The sequence below is a fragment of the Seriola lalandi genome, unplaced genomic scaffold, assembly GCF_002814215.2.
Source record: "Seriola lalandi dorsalis isolate HSWRI2012SDOR001 ecotype SW California unplaced genomic scaffold, Sedor1 jcf7180002054598, whole genome shotgun sequence".
Taxonomy (NCBI): domain Eukaryota; kingdom Metazoa; phylum Chordata; class Actinopteri; order Carangiformes; family Carangidae; genus Seriola; species Seriola lalandi.
Genome location: NW_019525151.1, coordinates 884,411 through 900,080, shown reverse-complemented (window position 1 = coordinate 900,080; position 15,670 = coordinate 884,411). Strand labels below are relative to the sequence as shown.

The following is a 15,670-nucleotide window of genomic DNA, read 5'->3' as shown; positions in this document are numbered from 1 at the left end:
TCTTGTTCGTCTAAGTGATTACCGTCACACAGTTGTAAATATGAATGATTAACTCATATATAAACGTAACACAGCACTTAACCTCCTCCTAGCTCCTCCCTTTGTGTGTTAGACGAAACACCCAAAAGCATCTTACTGACTACAAAAGGTTAAATAGATCCACTTTTCAAAATGCCCACCTGTTGTTTGCCCTCCCACATGGCTACATTATGGCTGTTTAAGCCGTGGTAGTAATGAGAGACAGGTCCCATGCAGCAATCTACTCACCCCAGCATTGGCTGGCCAGCCCTGTCATCAGGAATACATGGCATTGTGCCGTGCTGGGTCACCAGTGTCCATACCCAAACCACAGAAGCATGTGAACCACTCTTTTGTCTGAATGGGTGCTTCTGTTGTCATGGCAACAACAACAGTCTCATTGCTTCCATTGAGAAAACCTGATGTGACCAGGGGCCTTTCTAAACCGTGTCTCCTCAGAAGCAATCATTGGACCCATGCCTTTTTCAGAAAGCACAGATTTATGCACCCCCCTAATGAGCTCTTCCCAATAAAACCCCCGCCAGTCCTCCTAATTAAGGGCACAAAGGATTATCTTCTCTCGTACCCACTGGCTTCATTCATAATCAGACATTTGCCTCAAAACAAAAGCACAACACTAAACCTATTTGCTCTGACTGGTGTTTTTCATTTCTCATGTTTTAAATGGGTTTTATAGAATGAGGATACACATGAAAACACACTTGGAAACCCTAACATGTAGGCTACATTTACAGTAAATGATTCTTTCTGCTGAAAAATGTGGCTGTTGCTATTCATTGTGAAATATTTGAGAGAATTGACATTTCAATAGAGATAGGCTACAAATGTTTTGTCACAGTCACGCTAGAGGCTCTGAGAAGCTGTAGGTTGCTAAGCTAACGTGCTGATGGTGTAATGGTTACCAAGGTTACCATCTCAGTTTAGCACGTTAGCATACTAACTTTTTCTAATTAGCATTAAACACAAGGTACAGCTGAGGAATGGTATCGTTTTTTTGTTTTTTTTCAAATATGTGGCTCAGAAATGGGAATCTTGACCTGAATGTAGTGCCACAAGAAAAGTCAGGGGATCACCAAACGTATTACAGTTCATCCTGAGAGGGACATGAATGTCTGAACCAACTTTTAATTCATTCAATAGCTTTATTTCACTCAAAATAACAAATGTGAACCTCATGGTTGCCTAAAGTCAGGGGATCACCAGAGACATATGAGCTTGCTGATCGGTCTGGTTTCCAGGCTACTAAATATGATTTAAATAGAAGTCATGTCCCTTTTGTCCATAAAAACAGGATAATGATGCTGATTTGTTCAACTTACCTAAATGTGTCAAAGGTTGGAAAAATATCAAAGTTGGTCAGTTTGGTGAAAAGTAGGCTTTTTTAATCACTTCTAGAGATAATGGTTTGTGTGTGTGACTGGGAAATCATTTAGTAACATAGTTAACAAACTATGAAGAGGTAAACAGCCAAAACAAATGTGCTGAAATCTGTTCCTTAATCTTATCCAATTAGACTTTGGTTTATGACTTACAGTATTGAACATAACACTGCCACTGCTGACCGGGCAATGGAAATGGGTGGGAACATAATAAAACACTGCTTAAGCAATAAACAGAATCTAAGTTTAAAAATAATCTAACTTTAGCTTGAATCATCTCAGGGTGTTGTCTCTCCACACAGCCAAATGATAAAATAAGTCCTGATAAGTAATGATGCACACATTTCTCTTCTTTTTTCTTTATTCCTTTTCTTTGGGACTTTTTTTCCTTTCAGTACATAAAAGTATAATTCTTGTTTTCCTTGTGGAGTAACTATATTACGCTACTGATGTGTTGTTTTATTCACTTCCTTAGCACTGAGGACTTTGCTTTTTAGGGGTAAATAATTGAGTCTCTGTGTACATATTTTTTTTAACTTGTTTATTAATACCAGATGTAATAAATAACAGATCACAAAAAATTTAAATAAATTAGAGTCATTAAGATCTAACATAGGTTAAACTAACCTCTTGTGAAAACTTTTATCACTAAATTATTTCCCCGCACAATCAAAAGAACATAAAATCATAAAATACACTGTAAAATAATTTGTTTTGAGCAATAAAGGAAGTCCTAAAAGTTGAACAAAAAAGCATCGGTAGCATCCCTGGTAGTACACATAAAAAGAGTCATAAATAATGTTTATTAATTTATAGAAGACTTGGTAGTTTCCAATAGATCTTTCCAAAAAAGAACCTTTCATATTATGGTATCACGACATAATCAACAATATATTACACAAACATTACTAAGGAGCAGTGGGGGAAAGTAACTAATTACTCCCGCCTGTACAGAGGTACATACACACCTACATATTCTGCTACTTTATACTTGTACTACACTACAACAGGCTACTTAGTAGTTGCTTTGAAGATTATACTTACAAAACATACTACAAATAATAAAACTAACTTTACCTCGACCTACAACATCATAGACTGATACTGTTTCTTCTTTTTTTTTTCAAAATGTATGATTATAATAAGACAATAATATATCATGTGCAATTTTACCTTCGATACTTTAAGCAAATGTTGCTGGTAACAGGTTCTGTACTTTTCTTTAAGTAAAAATCTGAATGCATGGCTTTACTTGTAACAGAGTATTTTACACTGTGGTATATTACTATTAGCCTACTTTTAGTTCAAGCTTCTTGAGTGCTTCTTCTCAGGATATAAATGAACGCTTTTCAAAGGCGACTATGAACTTTCAAGTCAGACTGACACACTTTTTTCTGTCCATTACGGTAAAAATGGCAGCACAGCGTATGCTCTCCGCTCTGGAAATACGCAGAAATGGGGGTGTAACAGGGAACTGCAGAAACCCAAAACAACAGTGGGGCTGGATAACCATTTTCAAAACAAAAAAGCGGCGATTACGGAAGTAATATCGGGGGTTGTAAAGCCACAAACTCGCGCAATATTCAGACAGCATGTGGTGATAACACGAAAGTCTAATGTCTAGCACCTTTTTTGCAGCAGTGGTGAAATCCACGGAATGTTCCACACGGGAACAGCTGACCATAGGATGCCGCACTTAGCCTAACGAGATGTGAACATTACAAGGAAAATATCAATGATCAGATGCTTGCATATTAACAATCAGGTAACTACACTGCTCCTCTTGTTATTGCTTCGTCTCGGTTGAATTTTGGAGATAAACGGTGCGTGTTTACGGGAGATGGTTAGACGGGTTATTAGGGCTGTCATCCTGCTCAACCTCCAGCCCCTCCTTGTTTTGCTGCTACCGAGTGCGATGTTGTAATGTTTACATTTAGTCTGTGTTGCATACCCCAGCTCCTCTCCTTAGTCAGCTTTTCATTTGGTGCTTACTTTTGGATCCATTCAGAAGACTAGATGTGCTCCAGTGCTTTGCAGTGAAGCAGCCAAAACAGACGAAGACATTATTTATTAACTCTTACTGGACAAACTGGGCCTGATAGGTAGCCTACAAGGCCTAATAAAGCTTGGTAAATCTCAAGTGCAGGATCACATCTAATCTTTTGTGGCTGCATTCGCTGTCCTACAAAGCCATAAATGACGAATTTCGTATAATAGCTGATGGGGGGGTGTTTCTCACTTGATCATGCAAGTGCAATATTACATAACCGACTGGGTAGTCTACAGTAGGACACTGTGGCCTCCAGTGGGAGTCAAAACACACTGTAGGCCACTTTAGAGTTACAGAACTACAGTAAAGCAGTATATTCTACAAATAAACAGTTGGGGTATATGGGCTGAATCAAATGCATTAAAGTGCAATTTTACTTTTGGTTTCAATTGATCACTAATGATTTTGTTCTTGAAGTGTTGCCACAAGAGAGATGCTTTAGATGGCAAATTCCCACACTTTTCTGGTAGATGATGCTCAGAAGGCTAAATATTAGACCAGGTTCTTTATTTACAAACAGTTTGACCAAAGGAAACCTATTCAGATAAGATTTTATTTTTACTTTTAATAACAGTCAGTGGGGGAATAACTGTGCACATCAGTTATTAAGTAAAAAATACTAATACCTCACTATAAAGATACAACATCGAAAGTCAAAGTCCTATCTTCAAACTTTTATTCAGATAAAGGTATGGAAATGTTATCAACAAAATGCACCTGAAGTTTCAAAAGTTAAAGTACTCATTATACAGAACGTATTCTCTCAGTGTTATTTAATAATGCTGGATAATTATCACTATTAATATTACTGTTATTATTACTAATGTATATGTTTTGAGGTGGAGCTGTAATTTAATAAACTATTTGTTAATTCCATCTATAACAATGCATGGTATTTTATAAAATGATTTAGTATATTAAAAAAAATAAACTTGAAAGGTAACTAGCTGCTTAGTTAATGTAGTGGAATGAAAAGTACAGGATTCCCCTCAGACATAATGAAATAGAAGTAGGCTTAATGCAATGACTCACGTGAAGTACCTCAGAATTGCACTTTTAAAACAGTACTTGAGTAAATGTACGTAGTTACTTCCCCCCTCTGATGACTTTTATTTCTAAAAGCACTGTATGGCTGTCTATGCTGTAGGTGACAAGATACAGTAAGGACAGAATAAAAAACATCAGGTCAGAGTACTTATTGTTTCATTGGGCTTACCAATAGGGTATAGACATTTAATTAGATAATGTTTTAACTAGTTTTTGACCATGTAATCTCTTAGAGGCTCATTGTTTATAAACTACAAATAAAAAGAGGAACTGCTTGTTTAGATACATTGTAGCCAAGACCGTCTGGATGTCTGCTGTCTGTGTTTGCTGTGCGCCGATTGGTCGCTGAGGAAAGGAGGCGTGGTTTTGTCATAACAATGCATTTCAAGGAACATACACGCGCCAAGGAATGTTTTCTGTTGCTGTGTCGCTAACCTTGTCGTTTCACTCGTTTAACGGTATCTCCCTGCTCAAGTAAACGTTGCCGTTAACGGAAGGACGTTTTGTGGTTTCTGAAGAAAACGGATTCCCTATGCAGCAGTTGGAAGTGTTGTGTTAGCTGGTTAGCGTTAGCAAGCTAATAGCAGCTCCGTCGGGGACATTGTCAAAAATCTGTCGGAGGAAACAGCAGTCGATTGATAGTCAGTTAACGTCAGTTTCTACAGGGTGATGGTGGTCGGTTACATGCAAGGATAACTTCATGGGACACGACGTATCGGAGACTGAAACACCTGCCATCTCCCCTTCTCACCGAGCAAGCAAACTAGCTAAGAAAGTAAGCTGTGGGCTGTGTTGTTGGCCAACTTACATAGCTAAACGTGTCCATACAATGCTGGTCTCTGTGTGTGGTGTAACATCTTGGCTACATGGCGAGAATACACAGTGATAGCTAAAAAAATGTCTTAGCCATATTTAGCATGTTGGCTAAGTAGCCTGCTACACATTTGCAGCTGAGCCCTGTTATGTTTGGACAAAGCGTTAGCCTAGCCTGGCTAAAGTTAGCAGCTCCCCTTCAACAGGGGACGTCGAATTTCCTCTGGTAGAGAGGAACTAGCGGCTGCAACAACGATAATGTTTCTCATTTCTGCAGCCAAGTATGCAGGGCGTTGCATAATACTCGCAAGAAAGGGTGTATTGGCACAGTAACCTCCCAAACTGCATGCGTGTGGTCTGCTTGCCTACTACATCTTTTGTTGTTGCTTTGTCTTTTGAGCACATGGCTTTCCATGTTTTTGTTCAGGCAGGCTACAGCGACCCCTATTTATTCTGTCCCCGATTACGCCGTATTAATTACACTGCCACTTGAACACTTCTGAATACACTATATTTTAGCCTTTTGGTTAAGCTCAACACCCTAAAATTAAAGATGTAACTACTGAATGTTTATAGCTGAACAAAGATACGTGTGTGATGCGTTTTTCTTCATTAGACATGACATGAATTTAGCTATAAATGGCCTAGATCTTCATCCTGATTACACACCTGTAGCTGACAGCATGCCGTTATTTTTCTCAGAATTGGTCATAACATTGTTTAGGTGTATGAACCTTGTTTTTTCCATTAATAAAGCAATAATTCAGAAGACAAATATTTTAGTGAAACAATAGTCATCATGGGAGGCAATGTAGAATTATATATTATCCAGAGAAATTACCACAGGATTTGGGAGTATTTTTGAACATGTAGCTTTCACTGTCAAAAGGCATCTAGAAATGGGAGTGAACTGGTCTTGCAGACCAACTGTATGTTAATGCATGTAAAGAGTGCAATTAACTGTCACCATGCAATAGTACAGTGTTTGTTATGTAGGCAATTTTCAATAGAATATATGAAGCCTGAATAAGGTCAGTGAAACTGAAATGTAGCTGTGAAATGTATGATTCAATGAATATAATTTTCCCTGAACAAAAGCAAGTGCCCACATGCTTTATTTTTGCTTTAGTGAAATTTGAGGTCACATACATTTTCTCTTTAGAGCACAACTGATTTAATGTTGGATCGGATTCAAATTGAAGTCCCGATACCTCAATGGTCCTCAAATGAACAATAATTTAATTTTACTATTTTTTTCAACCCCTATTTCATCAGCATGTATATTCCCACTGGGGTGTGTGGTATAACATCTGAAAATCAGGATTTTTGTTACAGGGCCCCAAAATCTGATTGGCACTGTAAACATTGTGTTTGTTATCTCCCAAATTACTATTGGAAAACCATGATTTTTATTTATTTTTTACTTACTATTATGAAATGACTAGATTGTGTGCTCAGTGGATAGCTAAAGGAAATGGTAAGCTCTTAAGCATAAGAAGCAAAATTGTTAATTTGTCAATTTGTTGTGTTTTTTTTTTTTTTTTTACAGGGTTAAGACAATCAGAGGCAATATACAAGTGCCTCCACTGTACCGTTTCCTTTCCCAGAGTGTGACTCGTCTGCACGACGTCACCAATGCGACCATGGGAAATAGCAGTAAATAGGCTGCCACCAACAGCCCCCTTAAACCCGAGGAGGTTCCTTGGAGAGCCCTGCAACGCGCCAGTGCATCTCAGGAGAAGGTAAAATCTCTGCCCTGTCTTTCCTTTAGTCATTGTTTCTTTTAAAGATAGTTTTATTTAATTTGTTGTATCCAACAATTGAGATTTAGATACTTTCAAAACATACCTTTGTGTGGGGCTCTGTACCTTACCCAGAACTCCAAAATATGACGTGTTTATCCACAAAATACATAAAATTTCGAAGCAAAAATATTACTACATTGTGTATCAATAGTATGCTATTAATCAGTGGCACATTGATACAATTTCATTCATTTTTAGATGGAAAAACATATCAATGTTGTGACTGATTAATTTGCAGTGTTAAATGATGTTAAATGACATTTAAATGATTAATGTAGAAAAGCAGAGGTGCACAGAGATTAAGGCAACGAGGAAACAAAATGCTGTCCATTTACCTCAGAAGTTTAGAGGATTTATAGGGATGATGTGTTGAAGTGTGGCAATCAATTTATTTTCTATATGATCTTACAGCCCACCAGTCAGACGCCAGTGGGGGAGACGAGACAGACCTGTACTGCACACTTCCCTGGTCCAGGATGAGAACTTCCATCATCTGCTTTTCTCCCAGCATCACCAACAGGTTCCTTTAGATGAGTCCAGACAATACAGCCACACCAGCACACCACCACGCATGCTTCACCCTGCTGCTCACCTGCCCCAGCAGAGCCCCATCATGGTGGATCTACATGACCAGGTAAAAGAACCAGAACAGAAGTTAGAAAAGAAGAAGAAAAGAAGTTATAATATTTATTGAGTATGATTTGCTGTCTTGCCCAACCAGATGTAGTAGTAATATGCAGATTTAATATGAAACATACAGGGTGTGGTGTAGTTGTATATAATGAGTTCTTTCTGGCAGACAGGTTTGTGTTTTAGGCAGATTGTGGAGTCACCATATCTCCCCTCCCTCCCCACTTCTTTTCTTAAAAGATGCACCAGGGATCAGTTCCAATATCATACACTGTTACGACGGTGACGACCCACGGATTTCCCATCCACACCGGGCAGCCCCTTCCAGGGTGCAACACTCAGCAGCTCCCAGCATGCTCGGTAATGTTCAGCGGACAGCTCTCTCTGCTCTGCTGCCTTCCTCCTCCTGTGAGTTTAAAAAGGAAGAGCCCAAATGTCAGTGGCATCCATGTAGCACATCATACCAGCCATGCAATCTGTCACTGTTCATGACTAACAAATAAGCTGCTGCTGTTACTATGTAGGCTTTGTAATGTAGTCTTGATGTTGGCACAACTATGCCACAAAAACATGATTCTGTTGTACATTTAGTTTGTTATTTGCGAAAAACAAAACAGACTTCAGAAAAATAACTAGTGTGGTGTTGTGGCAATACTGTCAGTGCTCTGGTTTTATGTAATGCATCGCCTCTGTTCACTACACGCTTACAACATGCTTTCATTGTAACTGCCTTACTGTGAATATGAGGAGCTCATTTACTTTGGTTAGGTGGAGGCTGCTTCAAAGTGTTGATATAAACATAAATCCATAAAGAAAATGGACTTACGTAAATGTATGTCCCTTGTGTTTTCTTCTCTCTCTTCAGCTCATACAGGCATGTACCATGCAGCATATGCCAGTGTCTTATCAAGCCTTTCCACCCCTGATCTCCAGCGAACATTTTGTATTGCACCCAACCCCATCTGTACCCCCCCACCAGCCGCCGCACCTTACTCCTTTGAGCCAATTTGTCCCTTTACAGCCTCAGCACCCACGCATGGTGAGTAGTTAACATTGTACACATTTATCAGTGAAAAGACAGTACAGTGCATGTAGAATGGAACCACTAGTTTGTTCATTTGCATACATATTTTGAGTCTAATAGCAGCATTTCCTCTATCCTCTCAGCCTCTACAGAGGGTAGAGAATGAAGTTGACCTAAGAGGGGACCAGCACCCATTAGGGACCTTCTCCTACCCTCCCTCTCATCACCCACCAGCGCTGCCTCCTTCTCTGCCCCTGCAGTATCTTCCTCAAGAGCCTCTGCATCAGGAGCTTCCCTTCGGAGTGGTAAGACCACCTCTCAGGCATCTTTGGCCCATTATTTCTCACAGAAATTGACAGTGCACTTAAAACTCTATTTAGCATGGCCTGCCCCAAACCTGTTCATATCAAAACATTCACAGATGGAGGCTGTCCAGTACACATGGTATCTGCAGGCCTCGACAAGTCTTAAAAAGAATTGAATTCAGAGTATTTTACTTTAATATATTAAAAACTTTTAAAGTAGTGATACAAAAATCTTATACAGTTTGTCTTACCAGCCATAGGCAGTAATGTTAGTTGTTAGATGTATCTGACTGTGGGCTGTTGGGAGAAGTTACACACTTAACACACACATAACACACTAAACTAAAAGTGGGATTGCTTTAACAGTGCACAGGAGCCTGCTAAATCCTTTTTTTGTTCAATCAGCACCATTAAATCAATAGCAAACAATGTCAAAACTGCTAGCCACAATAGCTAGGATGATCATCATCCCATAATGGGCAACTGTTTATTTCTAATAAAAACTTCAGTGAATTTAAATGAATGTATAATTTTTAATTGGTTATTCCATCCATCCCGTTTTTATCTTGCTTATCCACGTTACATGCGCTATTGTATTTCTTTCAGTAGAAATTATAACTTGTCAAACACAGATGTAACTAATAACATTAGTTGCTGCATTGCATTGCAGTAGTTGCTTGAATAGATTATTCCTCTTGTGCAGGGGAATGTGTAAATACACTAAAATAAGTGTTAGGATGAATTAATAAAGCTAAAATGTGGCAAGACCTGCTAATTAAAAAGGTTACAATCTTACTTTGCTTAAAAGTAGCATTAAGTAGTCACATTACTCATTACATTACCTGCTGTTGCTCAGCACAGCTCTGTCAAACATGCAGCAACTCCAGAGCTACCACATGTTTCGTCTACTTTTAACAGTCATAGTTTATACTTGGACCTTTAATATACTTACTGAAATTTGAAATTGTAATCCCATACACAACTTGCTACCAAAACAAATGTCACAAAGTGTAACATTACTGTATTGCTGCGCTTGTTGTTAAGGTTTTTTTTTTTTTACTAACTTTGCAGTCAGACTATGGAAACTGAAGATACTACATAGATAGAGGGCGTTCACTTTAATCACAGACTTGTAATTTTCATAATTTCATTGATCTGTGTTTCTCCACAGCCATATCCCCACATGTTGCCCCGGCGAGTGAGCGGACAGAGATACCGCTTGCAGCAACCTCTCCCCCCTCCTCCACCTCCCCCATCTTATTACCCAGGCTTCCTCCCTTACTTCCTGTGAGTACCTGTGGTTATTTACTTGAATGTAAAATGCCAAATAATACTAAGTTACTGGCCGTAGTGATCACCAGGTCTACTATTTGTGTCAGAATACTGAAGCTGAGTTGGTGTGCTGCCATTAGGTTTTTCATCTCAGCTATTCAGAAATTAATGACAAAGTGACAGAAACAGTGATTAACTGTAGTTACCATTTTTTGCTGGTATTTGAAGAACTGGTGCTGCTTATGATCACAGTGAAAGTTTGCTCAGCAGGTTATGTCTCTCTTCCTCTGCTCAGGTCAATGCTTCCTGTGCCTCCAACAGCAGTGGGCCCAGCCATCAGTCTAGACCTGGATGTGGATGATGTGGAGATGGAGAACTATGAGGTTAGTGTGGTGGTGAGAGGAAAACTTACTATACACCAAAGGGTTGGAGTGCTTTTCACTGAGAATGACTAAGTGTCCATTAGTTTAGCCATAACATAAACTAGGTTTTAAGTTTTTAAAACAGTTAAGGGCACCTGATGTACTATTTGCTAATTGAATATGACCTCTGATTTTGCAGAATTCATGTAAAAGTGTAACGATTCATATAAAGTTCTCATTTTTATATCTAGTCAGAAATGGTAAACGCTAGAAATAACACCAGACATCTTATCTGAAGGAAGGTTACCTCTTTCCTTTTTTCATAATTTTAAATCTCAAAGGTTAAAGGTGTGATATTATCTCACTCTCTCTCTCTCTCTATCTGTAGGCATTACTGAATCTGGCAGAGAGGCTGGGTGAAGCGAAACCGCGAGGACTCACAAAAGCAGATATAGAGCAACTTCCGTCCTACAGATTCAACTCAGAGAATCATCTATCTGAGCAAACGCTGTAAGCCTTTCCCTCAACCACTTATATTCAGTCCATATAAATGCATCTTCATCCAGCTCATTTTTCCCCTTCTTTCTCTCAGGTGTGTTGTGTGCTTTAGTGACTTTGAGTGTAGGCAGCTACTTCGGGTATTACCTTGTAACCACGAATTCCATGCCAAGTGTGTGGATAAATGGTTAAAGGTAAGTTGATGTTAGTTTTAAGACTTAGACTTTTAAAATTTTTTCTCATGGTTTTGTGTGAGTACTGTAATATATAGTGGTTGATGTTCTTATACATCATGTTGCTTGCACTTTACTTCCAGACCAATCGCACTTGTCCTATCTGCCGAGCCGATGCCTCGGACGTACACCGGGAGGTGGAGTGAGAACTGTCTCTGAGTGCTGAACTGGAAAGCTGTACACACCAGAGTCTGTCCCAAAGCTGGGGACACCTGCCACCTAACCTGCGTCCTCCAGTAAATATAGCTTACCAACCCACTACTTCTGCCCCCTTCCTAAATAATAAGCAATCCAGGATTGTTTCTGGAGCCTGTTGTACCTCTGCTGTGCTTCATGGTCTGAGTCTCATGAAACCCACTGCCTATTGCAGCCTATAGCCAGAGTTCTGGGATCGCCAGCCAGTTCTTTCTCTGCCCCCTCGTTGCAGATTCCAAAGATTTTCCCTACAATGCATTATTTGCTGCTTTTGTTTACAGGGTTTCATTTTTCTTTAATGGATTTGGTTGTGGTGTTCATGAATAATGCGCGTCCTGCATTGGAAGAGGTGAGTTGGGAGCCTGGAGGATCATAGGCTGGACACCTTGTGCAATTAGCAGAAAAATAATAGGAATACTTCAACATGGGTATCTGTGTTTGGAGGCGACGCCTGACCATCATAGATGCATGTTTGTGTAGGTGTTGGGCAAAGTGACTTGTTAATAATGTATGTTCTGCAATAATGTATTGATAATTTCAACAGTTTTACCCCTTATTTGTTTTAGATTTTGCCGATGCTATTGTGAAAGTGTGACTTGCTGTGGTTAAATGCAGATTCTGTTAAGCCTGAGGTTATGGGACATGCAACTGTGGGGTATCTTCTACCCCAGATAATCCACTCTGGAACACAGATCTGTACAAAAGCAGTCATGGATTAATGGACTGCATCTTTTCGAGGTCATCTGGCATAACTGCACAAGTGCTACATCCACCCTCCACGTCATTGTTCCTCTGGCAAGTGTGTACGCGTGTGTGCATATTGTGTGTGTATGTTTGTCCTGTTCACAGACCCAATGCATTGTGTAACCACTGGATACAGGGCAGCATGCTAGGATTTGCATGAACTGTTGATTCAGACTAGCAATATTTTAATCAAGCATTGCCACCAAAATTATCAAATTTTAAGAAAAAGAAGAGACAAAGAAGCATACTAAAAGAACTGCTTGCTTATTCAGAAAGCGCCATGAGGGAAGACTAGCATGTGGTTCCACCCAGACTGCGTTTAAGGATGGGAGTCCTCGTCTGAAAGCTATGCTGATGCCATAGACCTCTGGAGGCCTGTGCAGAAAGCAATATGTGCAGTGAGTGGCGAGTTTTAAATGAACATTTTCTTGCCCTTTTAGTAAGACTGGGCTTTTTATTTCTTTGTTTGTGAGCCAAATCCAATATACAGATATAGCCTACTGTTCAAGATTTCAGATCTGCCTTCTTATGACCTTGACAAGCACAAACCTATTACTAATCCTGAAAATACTTTGTCATTTCCACTTGTTTTAAAAGTATGCCGTTTTTAAAAAAAAAAGAAAAAAAAAAGGTTTATTTATTGGTTTTATCTTCTAGAGAAAATACATTGAAGGAAACAGTTGGAGCACTAACAATGTTTGTGTGTGGTATGTGTTATATTCTGGTAACTTGGTCAGGTCATTGTCTTAGGCCATGGTAATGGTGTTGTAAAAGAGCAACTGTATGTATAGCTTCAGTGTGAATGCTTTTAGATAAACGTTTGAAGACAGAAGAATGTTGAAAAACCCTTGTAGAAGTCACTGGTGACACTCCATGTTATGCCAGCTGTCTGTATCCCACAGTGATCAAGACGGCCTTCAAATGACACAGAGCTGGAGTGTTCAGTAGTGTAGAAACACTGTTAGACTTCTAGTTCCCTGCTTGTGTTCACACTTAAAAAAACAGGATATATTTGGGGTGGGAGGGAGAAGAGCAACAAATGAACTTTTGCTTTGGATTCACTCTTGTCTCTTAACTGCCCCAGTAAGCACTAACAGGCAGTTGTAACCTTTGCTTTTATGTGTAAAGGGATCTTGCCTTTTTCTTTACTTTTGTTTCTTAAGTGAATGTGAGTCTTTGACGTGTGTGCCACCTTCAAGAGAAAAAAAAGAAGCCATTTAATGAGTTAAACCCACAGCTCTGAGAATTAACCTATGTGTACATATCTATTCGCTGGCATATATTGTAAGTTAAAAAAAATCACTCAGGGCCTCTCGGTATATAAAAAATAAAGGAGAACAGTCCATTTCAAATGGAAAGGATGCCATGAAAAGGGTATATCTGAATTTAGTTTGGTCGTTTTCCTCAGACCATAAATAATTTAATGTAATCAATTATAATATTCTGTTTTGTCTGAAATAGTAGATATTACATCATTTAAAGACAGGCATGCAAGAAAAAAAGATCAGTAAATATGTTATTAATATTCACTGAAAAGAGGCAATGTACACTGCAACTCATTACAAGTGTATTATTCAAACCTGTTTGGTTTTTGTTCTTGTACTCAAACCATATGTTGAGACATGGCGGTTGTGATCCCATTTCTAAATGTGCGGCAGTGCACACTATCCTACCTAATTCACTCCCAAATCTACTTCAGAGGTGTTTTGCATGACTTTTTAAAAAAAAAAAAGTTAAAACAAGTGTGTTATAGTGGAGGATATCTCAAAATCTGGTGGGGACCTATTTAATGGTGCACAATATGCATGCTTGTCAACCAGATCCCAACTGATTTTTAGCTCTAGTTGGCTTTGGGTTCTGGGGGTTTGGATCTTAACGCTCAGCTGATAACTGCCATGCATTGTACTGCACACATTTGTAATAGAACTGAATGACTACAAGATTTTATTGCGCTAACTTCATTTTATAGAAAAAAAAAAAACTGGTCTTGAATCCAGAAATTCTTACATACATTGTGTTACTGTTATTGCCCTGACGACTGAAAATAACATGCTCTGAAACTACTGTAGTTTATCAAAAGCCATAGTGAAAAGGTGCTAGATGTTCTGCTTTTAGGTATGAAAACTCACTTGCGTGAATGCAATAGTTTGTCATGGATCCCATGTATTCTTAAAGCATGTTATACTAATACCCCTAAAACAATGTCAGTGAAAATCAATATAGTTTAAGGGATTATAAAAAAAGAATAAAGTGTTGTCATACTTATTTCAGTGTAGTACTGTACCTGCCTATCAGGCTCTTCCTCTCAGTGTATCAATATCTTAAAATGTATTGTTCACATATAGATACCTTAATTCATGTTGATGTTAGCACTATTATTTTTTGAGTAAATATTTAATTGACAATATCCAGCTACCCTGTTAAATAAAAAGAGAAACTCCCATTAAGGCCTAGGTAATGAGGTAATTTTTAATGACAACTGAGAATAGAGTCTTGTAGTCTTTCTGTTAAGAGTTATTGAATAATCTCACAGCTTGTGTGGTGCAAAAATGTGTTCCAATAAGCAGCTAAAATTTATTTAGGATTTGTGATTGATTGCTCCGTAGATGCCATTTATTGTTTACCAATGATTTTTGCTGTGGTGGGATAGTGGTTTACTGTTCTTACTCTCCCTGGCCTCTAGGGGTCCTTGCCTGAACACCAGACTACCCACCCGCCAACAGAGCCAGGGGCATGTGTTCTGTGTTAGGCAGATATTTTGCTTTGGTACTTGCACATTTACAGTTACCTCATTTTTTCCATGTTTGTATTGGGGGGTGGGTGGGGGAGAAAACGACTAATATATATTATATATAGGAAATGGTTCTTATTAATGTTATAATTTTTCATTCCATTGGAATCATATTGTTTGTAGCATTTAACATAACTAGTTAGTGTATTATATATACATCTGTATACTGTTTGAAATTTTTAAGATTTGTACTTTTTTTAAATGAAAGTTGCTAGTTATGCTTTACCAAGTAGTGCAATCATATTTTTTTTTTTTTATTGTTGTGGCTGATCTGAGAGGGTTGTTCACTAATAAATGTATGATGTATACCAATATCACACTTGTTGCATTTGACTTCAAGCTGTTGAAAGGTTAAACACTGCAGTACTTTAAATAATTTTGATACCACTTCTCTAATTTAAATGTCAGTGAAAACAGTTGTCTCAAAACGACCTAAAATATTTTTTAGTTTCCCATTCAAATCATAGCACAGACAAAAAAAAA

At 38.5% G+C, this 15,670-nt stretch overlaps 1 protein-coding gene across 5 annotated transcripts; it reads left to right on the top strand.

Annotated features, from left to right (window-relative positions):
• The first annotated feature begins 2,884 nt into the window (after positions 1 to 2,884).
• rnf44 (ring finger protein 44) lies at positions 2,885 to 15,501 on the top strand. Of its 5 annotated transcripts, none has more exons than XR_015438015.1 (12): positions 4,855 to 5,290; positions 6,878 to 7,070; positions 7,545 to 7,767; positions 8,004 to 8,171; positions 8,629 to 8,802; positions 8,931 to 9,092; positions 10,264 to 10,379; positions 10,660 to 10,747; positions 11,115 to 11,236; positions 11,319 to 11,418; positions 11,541 to 12,447; positions 12,669 to 15,501. XR_015438015.1 is itself a non-coding variant. In XM_023419320.2 (11 exons), exons 2-11 carry the CDS (start codon positions 6,964 to 6,966, stop codon positions 11,601 to 11,603), a joined length of 1,323 nt encoding a protein of 440 aa, XP_023275088.1. In that variant the 5' UTR covers positions 2,885 to 3,183; positions 6,878 to 6,963; the 3' UTR covers positions 11,604 to 15,501. The 5 variants fall into 5 exon arrangements, 3 of the variants coding, with proteins under 3 accessions (XP_023275088.1, XP_023275087.1, XP_023275089.1); XR_002761445.2 differs by having other exon boundaries at positions 11,541 to 12,451; XM_023419320.2 differs by lacking the exon at positions 4,855 to 5,290 and adding an exon at positions 2,885 to 3,183 and having other exon boundaries at positions 11,541 to 15,501.
• Positions 15,502 to 15,670: the final 169 nt, after the last annotated feature.